Source organism: Aedes albopictus, chromosome 1 (assembly GCF_035046485.1).
Source record: "Aedes albopictus strain Foshan chromosome 1, AalbF5, whole genome shotgun sequence".
Lineage (NCBI taxonomy): Eukaryota > Metazoa > Arthropoda > Insecta > Diptera > Culicidae > Aedes > Aedes albopictus.
In genome coordinates, this window is record NC_085136.1 from 307,891,919 (window position 1) to 307,907,382 (window position 15,464).

A 15,464-nucleotide genomic window follows, 5' to 3' on the forward strand; every position below is an offset into this window, starting at 1 on the left:
ATGAGACGCCCACGAGTCGCTCTGAAAACATCTTAATTCTCCTGAAACCAAATATATTATATATGATTCACTTCCGCGTTTCCCATATATGAATTGGCGAACAGATTACAGCACCATATAGCGTCAAACGTGGCAATCAACCTTTGCTAAATATATTTGACCGTGTCTCCAAGACATTTCCTTTTGTTATGGTCGTCAACCATATTGAGGGATGTACAATAGGGTGTCCCAAAATAGAAAAAGTGTCAAAAAGTTAACTTGCTCACCCTTAGAATGATAGATTAGGGTCCTAGCAACAATAGTTCCATACATGAAAACTCAATAAAAAATATTTAGAGGTTGCACGCATCGATTTTATGAAAATTAGACGATTTTTGGTATTTTTACAAAAAAATGCTAATATGAGTTGAAAAATAAAAGAAATAAAAGTCATCAATCAAAGTAAATCATAGTTCTGGATCCCGCAAACAAAGTTTGGAGGGAGTTTAGGTCATCAAAGCTGATTTTATATATTTAGCAAAGGTTAAAATATCAAAAAATCGCGATTTTTTTCACCAAATTTTTCAAAAATGCTCAATTTATAAGGATTTTAAAAATTTTCCTGCGATTCACAATTCCCTTATTTTATAGCAAATTTTGTGTAGATTATTTCGGCTGAAGACAGTTTTGAGCTATCTCCTTTATGAGTTGAGATATCGGCATAATAATGATAACACAATCAAAGAAATAAATCGGATTTTCTTATGTTATTTGTTTTTGTTCATTGGTTTCTATGACTACCATGCAAAAAAAAGCAAATAACAAGTTTTTGACATGTTATGTTATGCAAGTATACATTTTTGAAGATTTTCAGAAATAATTGGGTTACTTTGATGATTTTACATTGATTGTGGTTCGGTTTAAAGAAAGACTTAAAAAGTGGCTCGCTGCGATATTTCAATAATATAAGTGATCGCAAGTCAGACAATCAAATTCCATGTGTGATGTTCTATGATATATTTTGAGTGATGTGTAGATCGCTCAACAATGTTTACCTTTTTCAAGTAGATTGTGGTGCTCTTGTTAAGCAAACACATAGGTTCTTTCTAGTTATACCAGAACTAATGCTCTAACATTGAAAACAGCTAAAATGAAAATAAAATAGCTAATTAAAACTGTAAGAAGAAAAAATATAGTATTATAGTTTCAGCCAATCGACATAAAAAATTAAATATGTGCATGGAAATGCAGGTATTTTCACGAATATAAGGATATTTTTTCTTCTTTTTATTTGCGAATTTTAACTAAAGCACAATATTGGTTTCCATTATATAATTTCATTTTAAAACCAAACCATTAGCGCTCATATTTGCAGCTAGAGTTGGATTTCAGAAAGCATCAGGATGATTATATTCTACTATTATTTAAAAAAAAATAAAACTTAGTGACTGGCCCAATATGTTACAAGAGGTGTTAACCTAAGAAATGTCAATGTTGAAATCTTTCTGCTGCGCTGCTTACTTGTTAAAACATAATTTTCAATCAAAATTACAAGTTTTGAATCGGTGGCTTGCTACTGTTATCTAATCAACAGATGAAATCTAAGAAAAAAAATCTTTTCGTATTCACAAAGCGGGTGTAAATAGTAGTTTACGCAACAAGGTGCAGAATGACGATGTGCTGCTTCGGTACGGCTCACACAGCCACTGTCGGCGCTGTTTGTGGTGCTGGATTTGCTGAACATGCGTTGGATGAATGACTTCGCTGTGGTGAATTGTTTGCGTGCTTTTCGAAGAGCAGTTCGTAACCGAACAACCCTTAAGGATAGTTTTCAACAAAACTTTTTCATCAAACTGCACACTGATGTTCATAGCCTATGCTTAAGAAAATCTGATCATAATAGGTTGAACTGTGCAGTTGTCACAATTTTTCAAAACTGCGTCCAGAAAGCATCAAAAAGTTGACCAAAACTGAAAATAGTGCTGTAATGGTTCATTACGCAACGCAAATCAGTGCTGTAATGAACCATTACAGCACTGTTAATTTGGTGTGGGGAAAAATGCCTTTTTCTGTCAGATTTGCGTGAGGTAAAACAGCCTATTACGATGAGAAATTGCAAAAAAGTTATGTTCAGCATATATAGATGAAACGATGATTAACTCTCAAAGCATTTACATATTGTTACTGTCATGCAGTATGAGTCAGTAATGATCATAGCAACCCAATATTCCTGAAATTCTTCAAAAATGTACATTTGCACGTACTGTAATGTCTAAAATTTGTCGTGTGTTGTTTTAATTGCATGGTAGTCATGGAAACTAGTGAACAAAATCGACTAACGTAAGAAATCATGATTTTTTCATTGATTGTGTTATCATTATCATACCGATATCTCAGCTCATGAAGGAGATAGCTCAAAACTGTCTTCAGCCGAAATAATCTACACAAAATTTGCTATAAAATAAGGGAATTGTGAATCGCAGGAAAAATTTTAAAATCCTTATAAATTGAGCATTTTTGAAAAATTTGGTGAAAAAAATCGCGATTTTGATATTTTAACCTTTGCCAAATATATAAAATCAGCTTTGATGACCTAAACTCCCCCCAAACTTTGTTTGCGGGACCCAGAACTATGATTTACTTTGATTGATGACTTCTATTTCTTTTATTTTTCAACTCATATTAGCATTTTTTTGTAAAAATACCAAAAATCGTCAATTTTTCATAAAACCGATGCGTGCAACCTCTAAATATTTTTTGATTGAGTTTTCATGTATGGAACTATTGTTGCTAGGACCCTATTCTATCATTCTAAGGGTGAGCAAGTTAACTTTTTGACACTTTTTCTATTTTGGGACACCCTAATGTACAAGATTCAATTTGCGAAAACAAAATCATCTGAAAGTATCTACATGATATCAGATCCGTAATAACTTAGATCTCGAGCGATTTTTTTAGTTTTGATATAATTCACATATTCTATTTACGGGAAAAGTGGAGATAACGCTTATCAGAACATGTTCTATTAGGATCAGTCTGTTTTTGCGATACCGAAGGCAAAGCAAATATTGAGTTAAATTTTTTTAGCTGTCGTATATCAGTGATGGAACATACACAATTTGACGTTTCGCAATTATCAGCTATTTTTAGAGGCATATTTATTAGAGTGGGTCATCGGAACCGTTTTCTCAGATCAAAGCTTTTTTGGTTTCGTTTCGGGTCCTGAGTATCTGAGCAAAATTTGAGCACGATCGGTTGCATCTACACTTTGCGCATTGCAATTGAAATTTGTATGGAATTTTGTATGGGAAAACATACTTTTTTGCATTTTTGTCATAAGTTGAAAAATTTTGTCAGAAACTTTTTAACCGATACTGTAAAATGATAGCCTAGGATGTTTTGAAAAATTTTGTTGAAGACCGCAAAGCGATCCGATGCTTGTGAAAATAGTTATCACCAACGAACCGCATGCATGTGTTTATGTTTTAACATGTAAAGGAATAACAATAGCAACAAAATCATGCTGTTTCGCCAAGCAATGCCAACGCTATAACTTTTTTCATAAGCATTAGGTCACTTCGCGGTCTTCGACAAAGTTTTTCAGGACACCCTAGGCTATGTTTTCACTTTATCGGTTACATGGTTTTAGACAAATTCGAGCTTGTTATGAGAGAAAAGCAAAAAAATGTGTTTTCTCATGTAAAACCCCATACAAACTTCAAACACGATGCGCAAAACGTAGACATAACCGATCGTGCCCAAATTTTGCACACTTATTTGGGTCCTGAAATGGGATCAAAAAAGCTTTGATCTGATGGGATACCATTGAATTTTTTTATTTTTCCATATAAACGATGACCCACGCTAATACTTATTTTGGAAGTACCGAGAAGTGAAATATTTTGGTCAATTTGCTATAGCTAAAGAAGGTTCATTTTGACTGAAAATATGTTGTGTACAAAAACTATTGCACAAAGAAGATGATTTGTTTATTTAAACCAAAGAATAAAAATAGAAAGAATGCCCTCTCTTGTCTTTTTCTATATAAACGTTAAGCGACAAGCCAAGCGGCGCTCTCTAAGCGTTTCAATGTGGAATCTCTATGTAACAGTGTTTGTGATTTGTCATAAGAGAAGGTGGTGTGCGTATGTTTTGGTATCCGCATACAATCAGTAACGCACACTACCGCATGAAGGTTGAACTTTCATCCGCAGATAGCGCTGCGGTAGTGTCCCCCCGAGCATCAGAGGAGTGGGTTTTCTTGATATTCTTATTCTTTGTTTTAACCCTAAATATTTTGGTATTATTGATTGACAACTGAAGAGTTTATTGACATCCCCAGCTCATTAATGTTGACAGCGTGTGCAACTCTCAAGGGCATACGTTTTTAGAGTGTATGTGTATATGTCATTAAAGTACTTGTCACTACTTGAAATCGAACTCCCGATCTTCGTATCCACTGGTCCCGATGATGATAAATAACATAGAAAATAGCCCGTTTTGTTTTACTCCAGATAAGCCTTTATAATTGGCTTCTTTAGCGGTGTTGAGACAATTCCATATTCTGAATCTGCATGTTAAACTGAGCCGAAATCCAAATTTTCATCAATTTTGGTGCCCGGGAACCTATTTAAAAATCAATTTGAAGTTTGTATGGGAGCGATTTGTCGAATCACCCCTTGTCGCATTTTGTACTCGGCGGAGCCGTCAAGCAGTTGCCCAGCTGTCAAAAGGTGATTTCAAAAAATCTCTTTGAAAATGATTTTAGGTATCAAAATAAAGTTCTAAAAATCTGAAAAAAATCAGAGTGATTTAGAAAAAGGTGCTCTTTCGTATAAAATCAAAAAATCATTACATTTTTCAAAATTTAAAAACCCAATTGTGCCACAAGAAACCTTACCCAACTTCATCTTGCTGCAAAAGCTTGTGAAACATCAAACTCATTAATGTTTACATTGAACAAGCTGGATGATTGCGCCAACAGGTTCTTCATCGCAGCTTCTAGCTGAAAGGATGTTCTTTAAACATCTTCGAAGCGCTGCTGTTTTGTGTATTTGGCAACATTACAAAACGTACTGTATAAAAGCAGCTAGGTTATTGGTTGGGACTCTTATTCAATTTGCACATCCTCCGGTAAATCTTCCGCAGTTGGAATAAAGTGCAATAAAAGCAACCCTGATAGTTTCACAGCACAGAGATGCATAGCTGTAAAGTATTTGTGTAGTAGCTATAATATCCGGCTCAAAGTTTGTTTTGACAATAATGTTTACATCCGACAAGCCGTGTTGGTATACCAACAGTTTCTTTATTACAGCTTCTAGCTGTAATGATATCGCAAAACGGCCTTCAAAGCGCTGTTGGTTTGTGGATTTGTCAGTATTACGAATTGTACTATATAGTAGCAACTGTTTTGTTACGATTTGTTCAAGTTTTCACATCTTCCAGGAAATCTCCCGGAGTTGGAATAGAGTGCAGTAAAGGCAAACCTAGTGACAAGTGATTGATTACTGAAAATAGAGTTTCGTAGCTGTATGGTGCTTATTTTGCAGCAGTGTATTAGCTTATGGTTTACATTTGACAAGCTTCCCTTTTATTCAGCGTTGACTGTTTCAACTCGATTGTTACACAACTGAAAGCAAATAACTGGAACTTATGTTAGTTGAGTAGTTGCCACGTTCGTCACAAGCGGCGCCACAAGCACAAGATAAAGGGGTCGCCGAGAAATAGCCGTGTCTCCAGGTCAAATATATTCAGCAAACTCAGAAAGTGAATCATATTATTTATATAAAATATTTGGTATTACTGATGTAACATTTTGGTGACCAATGAGTCTTGTAGAGGTTTTGAGACCCTTCGTAAAACCTAACAGCTTTTATTTTAGTTTCATGATAGTTATAGGAACCAGGAATTTCTTTTAGTCTATACTACTATTTCTACTTGCAAGATACCATTATTAAGCATGTGGCTCCCATTTTCACACTACCAATAATTAAATTAGAAGTGCTGTTTGTTTTGTATCTTATTTTTGTATATTTTTATTAGAAGTAATCACTTGTTTTCGAATATGATGGATTTGGCAGCGCGAGGAAGACACAATGCTGAAATAAGACTAAAGCTAAGTTGCTTTTTTGCGTCAATCACCGAATGCATCCTAAATCAATGTTCGTAACTGATAACAACCATTTCGTTTGTTTGAAATAGCCAAGAGTAAATGCATGACTGCCTCAGAATCATACATGACCATCTATACCTAACACAGCGCAACATTTTTTTGTCTCAAGAGCAAACTTATGTGTCTCCGAAGGATTTTGGGCCGCTGAATCCGAATCCGGGCTCAGATTTGCTCTAACACGTCACAATTTTGAGCTATACCTCAATTTATAGGGCAAAATATGTGATTTTGGGCTTTTTTGACTGCAAGCCATTAAGCAAGGAAATATTTTTTTTTAAGCAATCAAAAGGTTAATTGGTTAATTAACATCTAAATTAACGACTCATGCAAAATATTTCGTTTTACCTAATCAAATTTGATAGATTTAAGCATTTTATGTTAGCATGAAAACTTGCATGCAACTTTTTAAGGGTGACTTATATGGGAAATATCGTACCTAACATAAATCGCTTAAAACTATCAAATTCGATTTGGTAAAACGAAATATTTTGCATGAGTCGTTAATTTAGATGTTATTTGACCTTTTAACCTTTCGATTGCTTAAAAAAAATATTTCGTTGCTTAATGGCTTCCAGTCAAAAAAGCCCAAAATCACATATTTTGCCCTATAAATTGAGGTATAGCTCAAAATTGTGACGTGTTAGAGCAAATCTGAGCCCGGATTCGGATTCAGCGGCCCAAAATCCTTCGGAGACACATAAGTTTGCTCTTGAGACAGACAAAAAGTTAATTTTTGTTACGCTGTGTAATTGACCACTTCAAGTCAGAACGGGGCTGCTCTTTGCTAGAATAGGTATTTGGCAAACAGCGAACACCGTTATGCAATACAATCAAAACATTCATTCATCACGGCGATAATGGACCAGAATGGTAACCGTCTATGAGAGTAGACAGCCTTCCACTTTACCAGTTATGCAATCGAAAGATAATCTTGCAAGTAATCCTTGCGGGCTGAGCCCATTTCCGTCGATAAAGGTTATATGCCAATTTCATCAATGTTCTGCTGATTGAGTTATGCGAATCGAGATCCAGCATCTAGCAAAACAAACAATCTTGCCAAGTCATTGCATTTTATCTCTCTCTCTCTCGCACCTGTTGCATAGATTAGGACCTCGCAAATCACGAGTCGCGATCACCTACAGAAACTGTGAATTCTATATTTATGGAAGAGGGTCAATGTTCTGGATTTTTAATCACCGTGTCTCATCTTTGTTTTGACCAAAACGAATATCCTCATAATTATAAATGCTAATCTAACGATCCCCACATCCTGTTGGGTTGGGAGCATCATCAGATCCGCGGTTTCAAACGATCTTCAACGCGATAAGCCCCTTCACGCTCAGATCGCTCAGGCTCAAGAGCTTGAACATGCTTAAGGAGGCCAATCAACGCGAACCCGCAACACAGAAGTTGTTGTTGCGGTTGCCCCTTCTGACTCGTGCGTGCGGTCACGGTTCGCGAAATTGCTAATGTCTCAATTTCGTGTGTGTCGTCTGAATACGTCAGCCCGGTATACGATCGCCGCCGCGCCCCGCGCCGTCTTAACGTGGATCGCGAAACATTTCAATTTGACTAATTGCTTCGCATATTACCTACACTATACCGCATTTTCGTTTTGTTTGGCTGTCCGTCTACTTCGCAGTTCCACCATAAGCGTTCGAAGATGATCGTACGGACAACGGCTTTGGTTGGGTTGTTGGTTATGCTCGGCAGTATCGACGCCCAGCAGTCGACCTACGGCAAACAACTGCGAGGGGTCACGCAATGGAAGTCGCTGGACTTTGTGTTCTCCTCACCCAGGGAACGGGAGGAAGCGCTGGCTTCCAGACGGTTTATCCCCGAGAACTGCATCCCCCTTGATATGGACGTCGATTACCATAGCAGTAAGACTTACCATCTCTCGTCTTGGTTGATCTTCGGATGATCTTCAACTAACCTCTGTTTTTTTTACGTTTCCGTAGACCCTCTGCGATCGCGAGTTTTCGTTACCGTTCCCCGTTTCATCGAAGGCATCCCCGCTACGCTGGGAATCATTTCGCAGCAGCAAGGTGCCTCGGGACCGCTGATTGAACCTTACCCAAATGCAGCCATTCAGGCCACTCCGGAGGATGGGCGGTGCCAAGGGATCGTGTCGGTGTTCAGGACCATGGTGAGTGCTGCTAGAGATTATCAATTTTCTTCAGGGATTCCTTCAACCATGGAATGGTTTTCAAAGCAATAAAATATGTCCACATTTCTAGATTGACGAGTGCAACCGCCTGTGGGTCGTAGACACCGGCAAGATCGGTGATCGCAGAATCTGCCTGCCGAAGATCGTTGCCTTTGATCTCCGTACCGATCAGATCATCCACCAGTACCAGATCCCTGCGAATCAGTTGACGTGTGATGTCTCGCTTCTTGTCAGCATTGTAAGTACCCTTGAATTACCCCCGTACACTTCGGTTGTCCACATCTAACAACCACCTTCCCCCAAACAGCTCGTAGACGTTCGCGATCCACCGCCGACGGGATCCTGCTCCAACACCATGATCTACGCGGCGGACGTCACCGGTTCCGGGCTGATCGTGTACGATATGGCCCGCGGTAAGTCCTGGCGAGTCACCAATAAGCTGATGAACCCCAACCCGGACCACGGAACGTTTAACATTGCCAGCGATAGTTTCGACCTGATGGACGGCATGATCAGTATGGCCCTCAGCCCGAAGGCTCCGTCGGACTTCACGTTCAACTCCGCCTACGGTGTGTCCAGCAATCGACCGGCCGTCCTGAACGACCGGTTGCTCTTCTTCCACGCCCTGGCTTCCATTTCGGAGAGTGCCGTGCGAACGTCCGTCCTGCACAACGACACCATGTGGGCGGAAGACGCCGGTGCGATGCCCCGGGCTTTCCGGGTGATCGGTCGCCGCACGTCGCAATCAGCCGCCGAAGCGATGGACGGCAACGGTAACCTGTTCTTCGGCCTGCTCAACCAGATGGCGATCGCCTGTTGGGACTCCACCACCAACTACAATCCGAACAACTTCCGGATCGTGTCGCAGAACCAGGAGACGCTCCAGTTCCCCAGTGGGGTGAAGATCGTTCGCAACCGGAAGGGAGTGGAGGAGTTGTGGGTAATGAGCTGTCGGTTCCAGAAGATCATGGCCGGGACGTTCAACCGGAACGAAACGAACTTCCGGGTGCAGGCGATCCAGATTCCGGATCTGCTGGACGGATCCCGGACCTGTCGGCCCGGTAGACTCTGAGGTGTGCAGGAGGCGGTCGTAGTTTGTAAGTTCGAGGTAAGGTAAGATATATGTTTCATTATTTATGCGATTTGCAGTCCGAGGCAGGCTCATCCCATCGAGTGTTATTTGGAATTGTGCATGTGTGTTTCGAGTCGATATTGATTATAAGTGTATAAAAATGTCATATGCTGGAGATGATCATTTCATCCGAAATCCTTTGTTTAGTGCCGACTTCCGTTTGATCAACGACATTCTCTACGAATCTTGGAGGCGGAACTTAACAAATTTCAGTCGGGATTCTTCACAAATTCCAGGCGAGCTGTTCCATGAACTCTGAGTTTATGGAAGTGCTTTCACGAACTCTAGGAAGGACGTTAATTAAGACGGGATTCTCCATTACCCTCAGCAAGAATTCTTCACCAATTGAACACTTCTCCTTAAGAATGTCAGGCATAGCATTCTCAATGTATTCCAGGCAGAATTATGTATGAACCCAAGATGGAACTCCTCATGAATAATAGGCGAGCCTCGTCACGAATCCTACAAGTCATTTTGCACGATTCCCTCAAAGAATTCTTTACGAGCACGTGGACGGAATTCTTCAAGTTTTCTCAAACAATCTTCTAGGGTTTGTTGATTCTTTACAAATTATAGAAGATAGTTTTTACGAAGCCAAAGTGAGAAATTTTTGAACTTTCTATCGTATTGTTTGTGATTGATTCGAATCACCAGAAGAAAGTTGAAAGAATCCCAGAGATAATGCCGGGAGGAATCTCCGAAGACATTCCGGAAAGTATCCCAGAAAGATTGCTGTGAAATATCTCTGTAGGAATACTGGAAGGAATCTCAGAAGGAATCCAGGGAAGATTTGTCAATAAAATCTGTAAGAATCCATGGAGAAATCCCTGGAATAATCCTGAAGAAATGCCTTGTGGAATCCTAGAAGAAATTCTTGAGGATATCTCTAGGAACCCTGGTAGAAATCAATGAATGACCCTCTGGATGAATCACTGCAGGGATTCTAGGAGGTATCCCTAAGAAGAATTGCGCCAGGAATCTCAGGAGGAATCCCGGGAGAATACTCTGAAGGATTCCTGGATTAAACACTTGAGGAAACCTGAAGGAATTTCGAGGAGAGCTCCTAAAAATCCCGGAATAAATCCCAGGATAAAACATTGAAACAATCCAGGACGGAAGCTCAGACAAATCACGGGAGATATCTTCGAAAGAATTTCGGGAGAAATAAATTAAGGAATTCCGGCAACAACTTTTGATGAAATTCTTGGAAGATTCTCTGACGAAAACACAGGAGAAATGTCTGAAGAAATCACGACAAATCTCTTAAGAAATCAATGAATAAATTCTCGAAGAAATCCTTAAAGGAATCGTGGGAGAAATCTTTCGTGGAGCCTTAGGGGGAATTAATGAAGGAATTCCGGATAAAGTGTATAAAAGAATCTCTTAGGAATCTTTGAATGAACATTTTGAGACACCTTCTGGATGGAATGCTAGAAGAAATAAACATAAACATGGGGATAATTACAGGAATGATGAAAAAAATAATAGCCCTGGGAGGAATAAATGCAGGAATCCCGGGAAGAATCTACCATTCATAGAAATTCCGAGGGAAAGAATCCCGAAAGAAATCAAATCCGTAAAGTAAGTATTAAGGAATTCGTGAGGGAGTTCCGGTTGGAATCCCGGGAGAAATCCCCGAATTAATCTACAAAGAAATTCCGTAGCCACTATGTGTCTCGCGGTAGTCCACAGCTGTTTTATCTAGTTCAATGACTGTCTAAGAGAACTCAGAGAACTCCCTGGAGAATAGGACATCGGATCTACAAGCGTAATCAGTCAGTAATGTCTAGAAGCCCTTCTGAAACCCCCTGAAACGCATCAAAACGCCTTTGAAACGCCTCAGAAACCTTCAGAAATCCTGCTGAAGCCTTGAAGCCCCTCGAACCCCCCCCCCCCCCCCCATTAAACTCCTCTGAAACGCTCTGATACGCGTCTGATGCCTTCTGAGGCTCCCCTGTTGCTCACACGAGAGCCTGCGAAGCCCCCTGAAGTCTCTCTGAAGCGCCTTGAAAGGCTTCTGAAACCTCTCGAAATGCACCTGAGATGAAGCTCACTTGGAAGCCAGTGTAACCCCCTAAAACGCCTCTGAAGCCTTGCGAAGCGCCCTTCACTGTGAAACACAGTTTAGTGGGGTTTCGGAGGCATTTCATGAAGTTTCCCAGGATTTTCAGCAGGTGTCAGAGGCGTTATTGGTGCGTTACAGGGGTTTTCAAAGGGTCTTAAATCTGTTTCAGAGGGTCCAAGGGGGTTTCAGGAAGTTTTAGATGATTTTAAGCGGGTATTAGAGCCGTCATAGGGGGCTCCTGATGGTCGCAGATTTCAGAGAATTTCGCAGGTTCTCAGGTGTGCTGCAGGGGTCCAGTTTCAGGGGGTATCCGAAGGCATTTCAACGAGTTTATGAAGATTTTCAGAGGATATCAGAAGCGTTACAGGGGCTCAAGGTGCACTTTCGATGGGCCTCAGAAGCGGTACATGGGGTCCGAGGGAATTTCAGGTGGTTTACGGAGGCATTTCAGGATATTTCAGAGTATTTTCAGTAGATTTCAGAGGCGTAACGGGTGCGTTACAGGGGCTTTCGAGGTTATCAGGTGCGTTACGTGGGGATATCCGAGATTTTTGGAGGCATACCTACCAGGAAGTTCCAGAGGATTTTCAGCGGGTTTCAGATGCGTCACAGGGGGCATCAGATGCATTTTAGTGGTTTCGGCCAGTCTCATGTGCGTTACAGGGATCCGTAAGGGGCTTCAGGGGGCCTTTGGAAACAGAGAGTTCCGGACGAGAAACTGGTACCAAAAGCGTTACAGGCGGTCTAATGTGTGTTTTCGGAGGTTGCGGAGGGTCCGGACCTCAGGTGCGTTACAAGGGGTTCGAGGGGATCTCGGGTGTTAAGCAGTGGTGGGCACGCTTTCTCACCCCTTCGAGTAGGTGAGAATGGGTCAAGGGAACCGAATTTATTCAGCATTGACAACAAAGCAAGTTAATAAACTTCTGGTCAAGGTTGATACTACTTATTATACTTATTATACGATGGATATGAGTTTAATAATCTAAAACGTACCAATCCACTTAAAAATGTGATGTTTCATCTAGCCTTAAAATTTGCATTTTAAGAAGGTCTTATTTTCAAGCATTTTTCGATGATTTATCAAAAATTAACTACAGTAGACGTTCGATAAGTGGTGAGGAGTGCGGGTTCGATTTCCGCCGTAGCTGTCAGGAAAAGTTTTCGGCTGTGCCACTGGGCGTTGCATGCTTGTCCGTTGTCTAGTGTCGTGCTTCCTTAAAAGAGCGAATAGCTCACTGGAAGCATTGAACGTGTCCGTGTCTTTTTTTTTTAAACATGTTTACGTTTCACAGACGTCAAACGGTTGTCAATTGTAGTTGGACGCAGCCGAAATACACTCAAAAACATCGAAATGCAGCTACAGTGCATCCGAAACTCATCGCAGCTCTGTTGACGTTTTGATTTTGACAGACAGCGGTGCGATAACTGCAAAATTGTTACACTTAGCGGACGTGCAGTTAAAAAGCATTGCAGTTAACGCGTTTGCACTGAGCGAACGTCTACTGTAATGGATCATTGAAGCCGACTTTTCCGCTACTCACCACATCAAAACAAAAACGCCAACGTATATGAACGATAACACAGTGACAGCAGTCGAGTTACGTCAAACACACAAGGCTACGGTGGCGCTATCTGTTCATTCCATAGCGGCCATTTTAGTTATTTTAGTGATCCATTGCTCTAGAACCTATTTTTTACAGGAACTGTTCACAATTAGGGGCTGTCCATAAACCACGTGGTCATTTTTTTGGGACTTTTCAACCCCCCCCTCCCCCCCCCGCGTGGTCATTAGTCCATACAAAAATTTTTATTTGTCCCTACAAAATGATCATTGGCCGAAACCCCCCCCCCCCCTTCAAGACCACGTGGTTTATGGACAGCCCCTTACGAGGATGACACCATCCAATTTTTGATTCGATATTCGTAATATATGATGAGACATTTCAGATTCATTCAACAAAATTTAAATTTAAATATTCTTTAGGAGAAATTTTAACCACAGAGAACAGACATTTAAGCTCGAACAAAAATACGTCGAAATCGTGTGTAAAGGATTAAAGTGTACCTCAACGCCACCAACGGAGACTGCCCCACATATAAAGTCGATTTGACCCCACGATGGCAGTGTTCATCGTTAAAATACACTAGCCCACAAAACGACACGAGCGCCAAACGGCCAAAAACGGCGAGCACTGGAAACAAATTTGACAACACAACAATGTAAGTGATGGGACGCTAGCGCCGCGCAACGGGAGCATAACCACATACTCTGATATGACCGTTACAAAGTTTTACACAAGGCAGAAAGCGATGATAGACGTCTGTTCTCTGTGTTTTAACTGTAACTGTAAAACGCATTTGGCGCCAATTTCGGCTGCCACAAAATCTATTTTTTCATCTGATCCATAATATTACATCCAGTGCTGCCATCTTTACATCACTGCACGCAACCATGCCGCATCTGGTGGCCATTATGAGAAACTCACTGCCCGCGTTTGACAGCCACCACGTCAACAGCGGTACCGTGTAATCAAAACAAGTTGTACACTTCTGTGGTCGTTGTCATCACTGCTCGGTGTACAAACAAATTGAATTACTTGCACTGCAGCAGAACCGGCTTATTTCATTCCATTTTTGATTTTCTAGAAGTTAGTTCAAATCTCAGCTCAGCAAAGATGACGAAACTGATGGAATGGTTGGCTGTGGCAGCGGCGTTCTTCGCGGTGTACTTCTCCATCGTGTGTCGCCAGGTGCAGCATCCGGTTTTCGACCAGTACATGTTCGCGATTCAACTGTCGCCGCTGATTCTGCTGGTGCTATTTGGGGTAAGCAAACAGAAATCTAATGTCGGGGATCATTCATCCATTGATTGGCTGATGCTGAATGGTGGGATGTTTCCTTTCCCTATAACTTTACTTGATTGATTTTAGCTCTATTCTGCTACCGTTGTACTATACCGGACGTTTACCTTCAATAATTGTGAGGATGCTGCCAAGGAGCTGCTGGAGCAAATCAAGGAAGCTAAGAAGGATCTGCGAAGTAAGGGAATGGTACTGAGCGATTAGTTTTTAAGGCAATTATAGTGGTAATGTTGTAATATAATTTGTTCAATGTAAAATAAACGGATTGATATTATGACTTTTTGAAATTATTGCCGTAATCCGGGGACAAATTGATCACTTTAGAGCAACTTTTGCGGATAACATTAGTAGCAATTCAAATAGGGGACGAAGTCTAGTATTTTTTCCCTATACAGTTGAACATCGATAAGGATATAAAATTGTCTTCTCCACGAATGAGTGTAATCAGTTTTGTACCTTTCGATTCCGCCCTATTTTGCTTATTCTTTGACAGATACGCGTATTTCGACTACCACTTGTAATCTTCCTCAGTGTCAGTTATCCACTGAAGAAGTCATCGCATTCACCCCGCTTATATTATATACTAAAAATCCTCTCGCTACTTTTGTTACAGTTAATTTATCCGGGTTTTTCACTGAGGATTTTGGAAATTAAGTCAGAAATTCCTTCCGGAACTTATCATGGATTTCCTCTAAAATTTCTTCAGTATTTTCTGTTGGAATTTCCTTTTTGAGTTCAGAGCTGCAGAGCAACTTCTCCAGAGATTGCTAAAGAAATCCACTAGAAATTATCTTTGGAGTTTGCAAAAACGTAGACACTCTGACTTTTATAAGACAAAATTAAATACCATGAGTTTTCCAGGGGAGAATTCTGAATGTTTATAATTCAAAAATTATTCTAAATTTTATAAATTGTATATCTTTTTCAAAAATTATACACACCTGTATATTCTCAAAAGTCAAGGAATAATATTAAGGGAAAATGCGCCAGATGTACCTATTATCCAAGAAATTTAAACACATCGCTGAATTTTTTTAGGAATTTGTGAAATAAATTATTTTTTATTTTTTTTCGCGGTTTCTCAT

General features: G+C 40.4%; 2 protein-coding genes across 2 annotated transcripts in view; both read left to right on the forward strand.

The window, feature by feature from the left end:
- Positions 1 to 9,559, forward strand: part of LOC109405429 (protein yellow) — a 42,931-nt gene extending 33,372 nt beyond the window's left edge. The window contains exons 2-5 of the mRNA XM_019678494.3: positions 7,794 to 8,034; positions 8,113 to 8,300; positions 8,392 to 8,559; positions 8,629 to 9,559. Coding sequence (XP_019534039.3) covers positions 7,815 to 8,034; positions 8,113 to 8,300; positions 8,392 to 8,559; positions 8,629 to 9,393 — 1,341 coding nt within the window. The 5' untranslated portion in view covers positions 7,794 to 7,814 and the 3' untranslated portion in view covers positions 9,394 to 9,559. The remainder of the gene's footprint in view (positions 1 to 7,793; positions 8,035 to 8,112; positions 8,301 to 8,391; positions 8,560 to 8,628) is intronic.
- Positions 9,560 to 14,067: 4,508 nt separating this feature from the next.
- LOC109408289 (dolichol-phosphate mannosyltransferase subunit 3) lies at positions 14,068 to 14,653 on the forward strand. Its single transcript, XM_019681555.3, has 2 exons — positions 14,068 to 14,343; positions 14,449 to 14,653. The coding sequence occupies exons 1-2, from the start codon at positions 14,194 to 14,196 to the stop codon at positions 14,581 to 14,583; spliced, it is 285 nt and encodes a 94-aa protein (XP_019537100.2). The 5' UTR covers positions 14,068 to 14,193; the 3' UTR covers positions 14,584 to 14,653.
- The last annotated feature ends 811 nt before the right edge of the window (positions 14,654 to 15,464 follow it).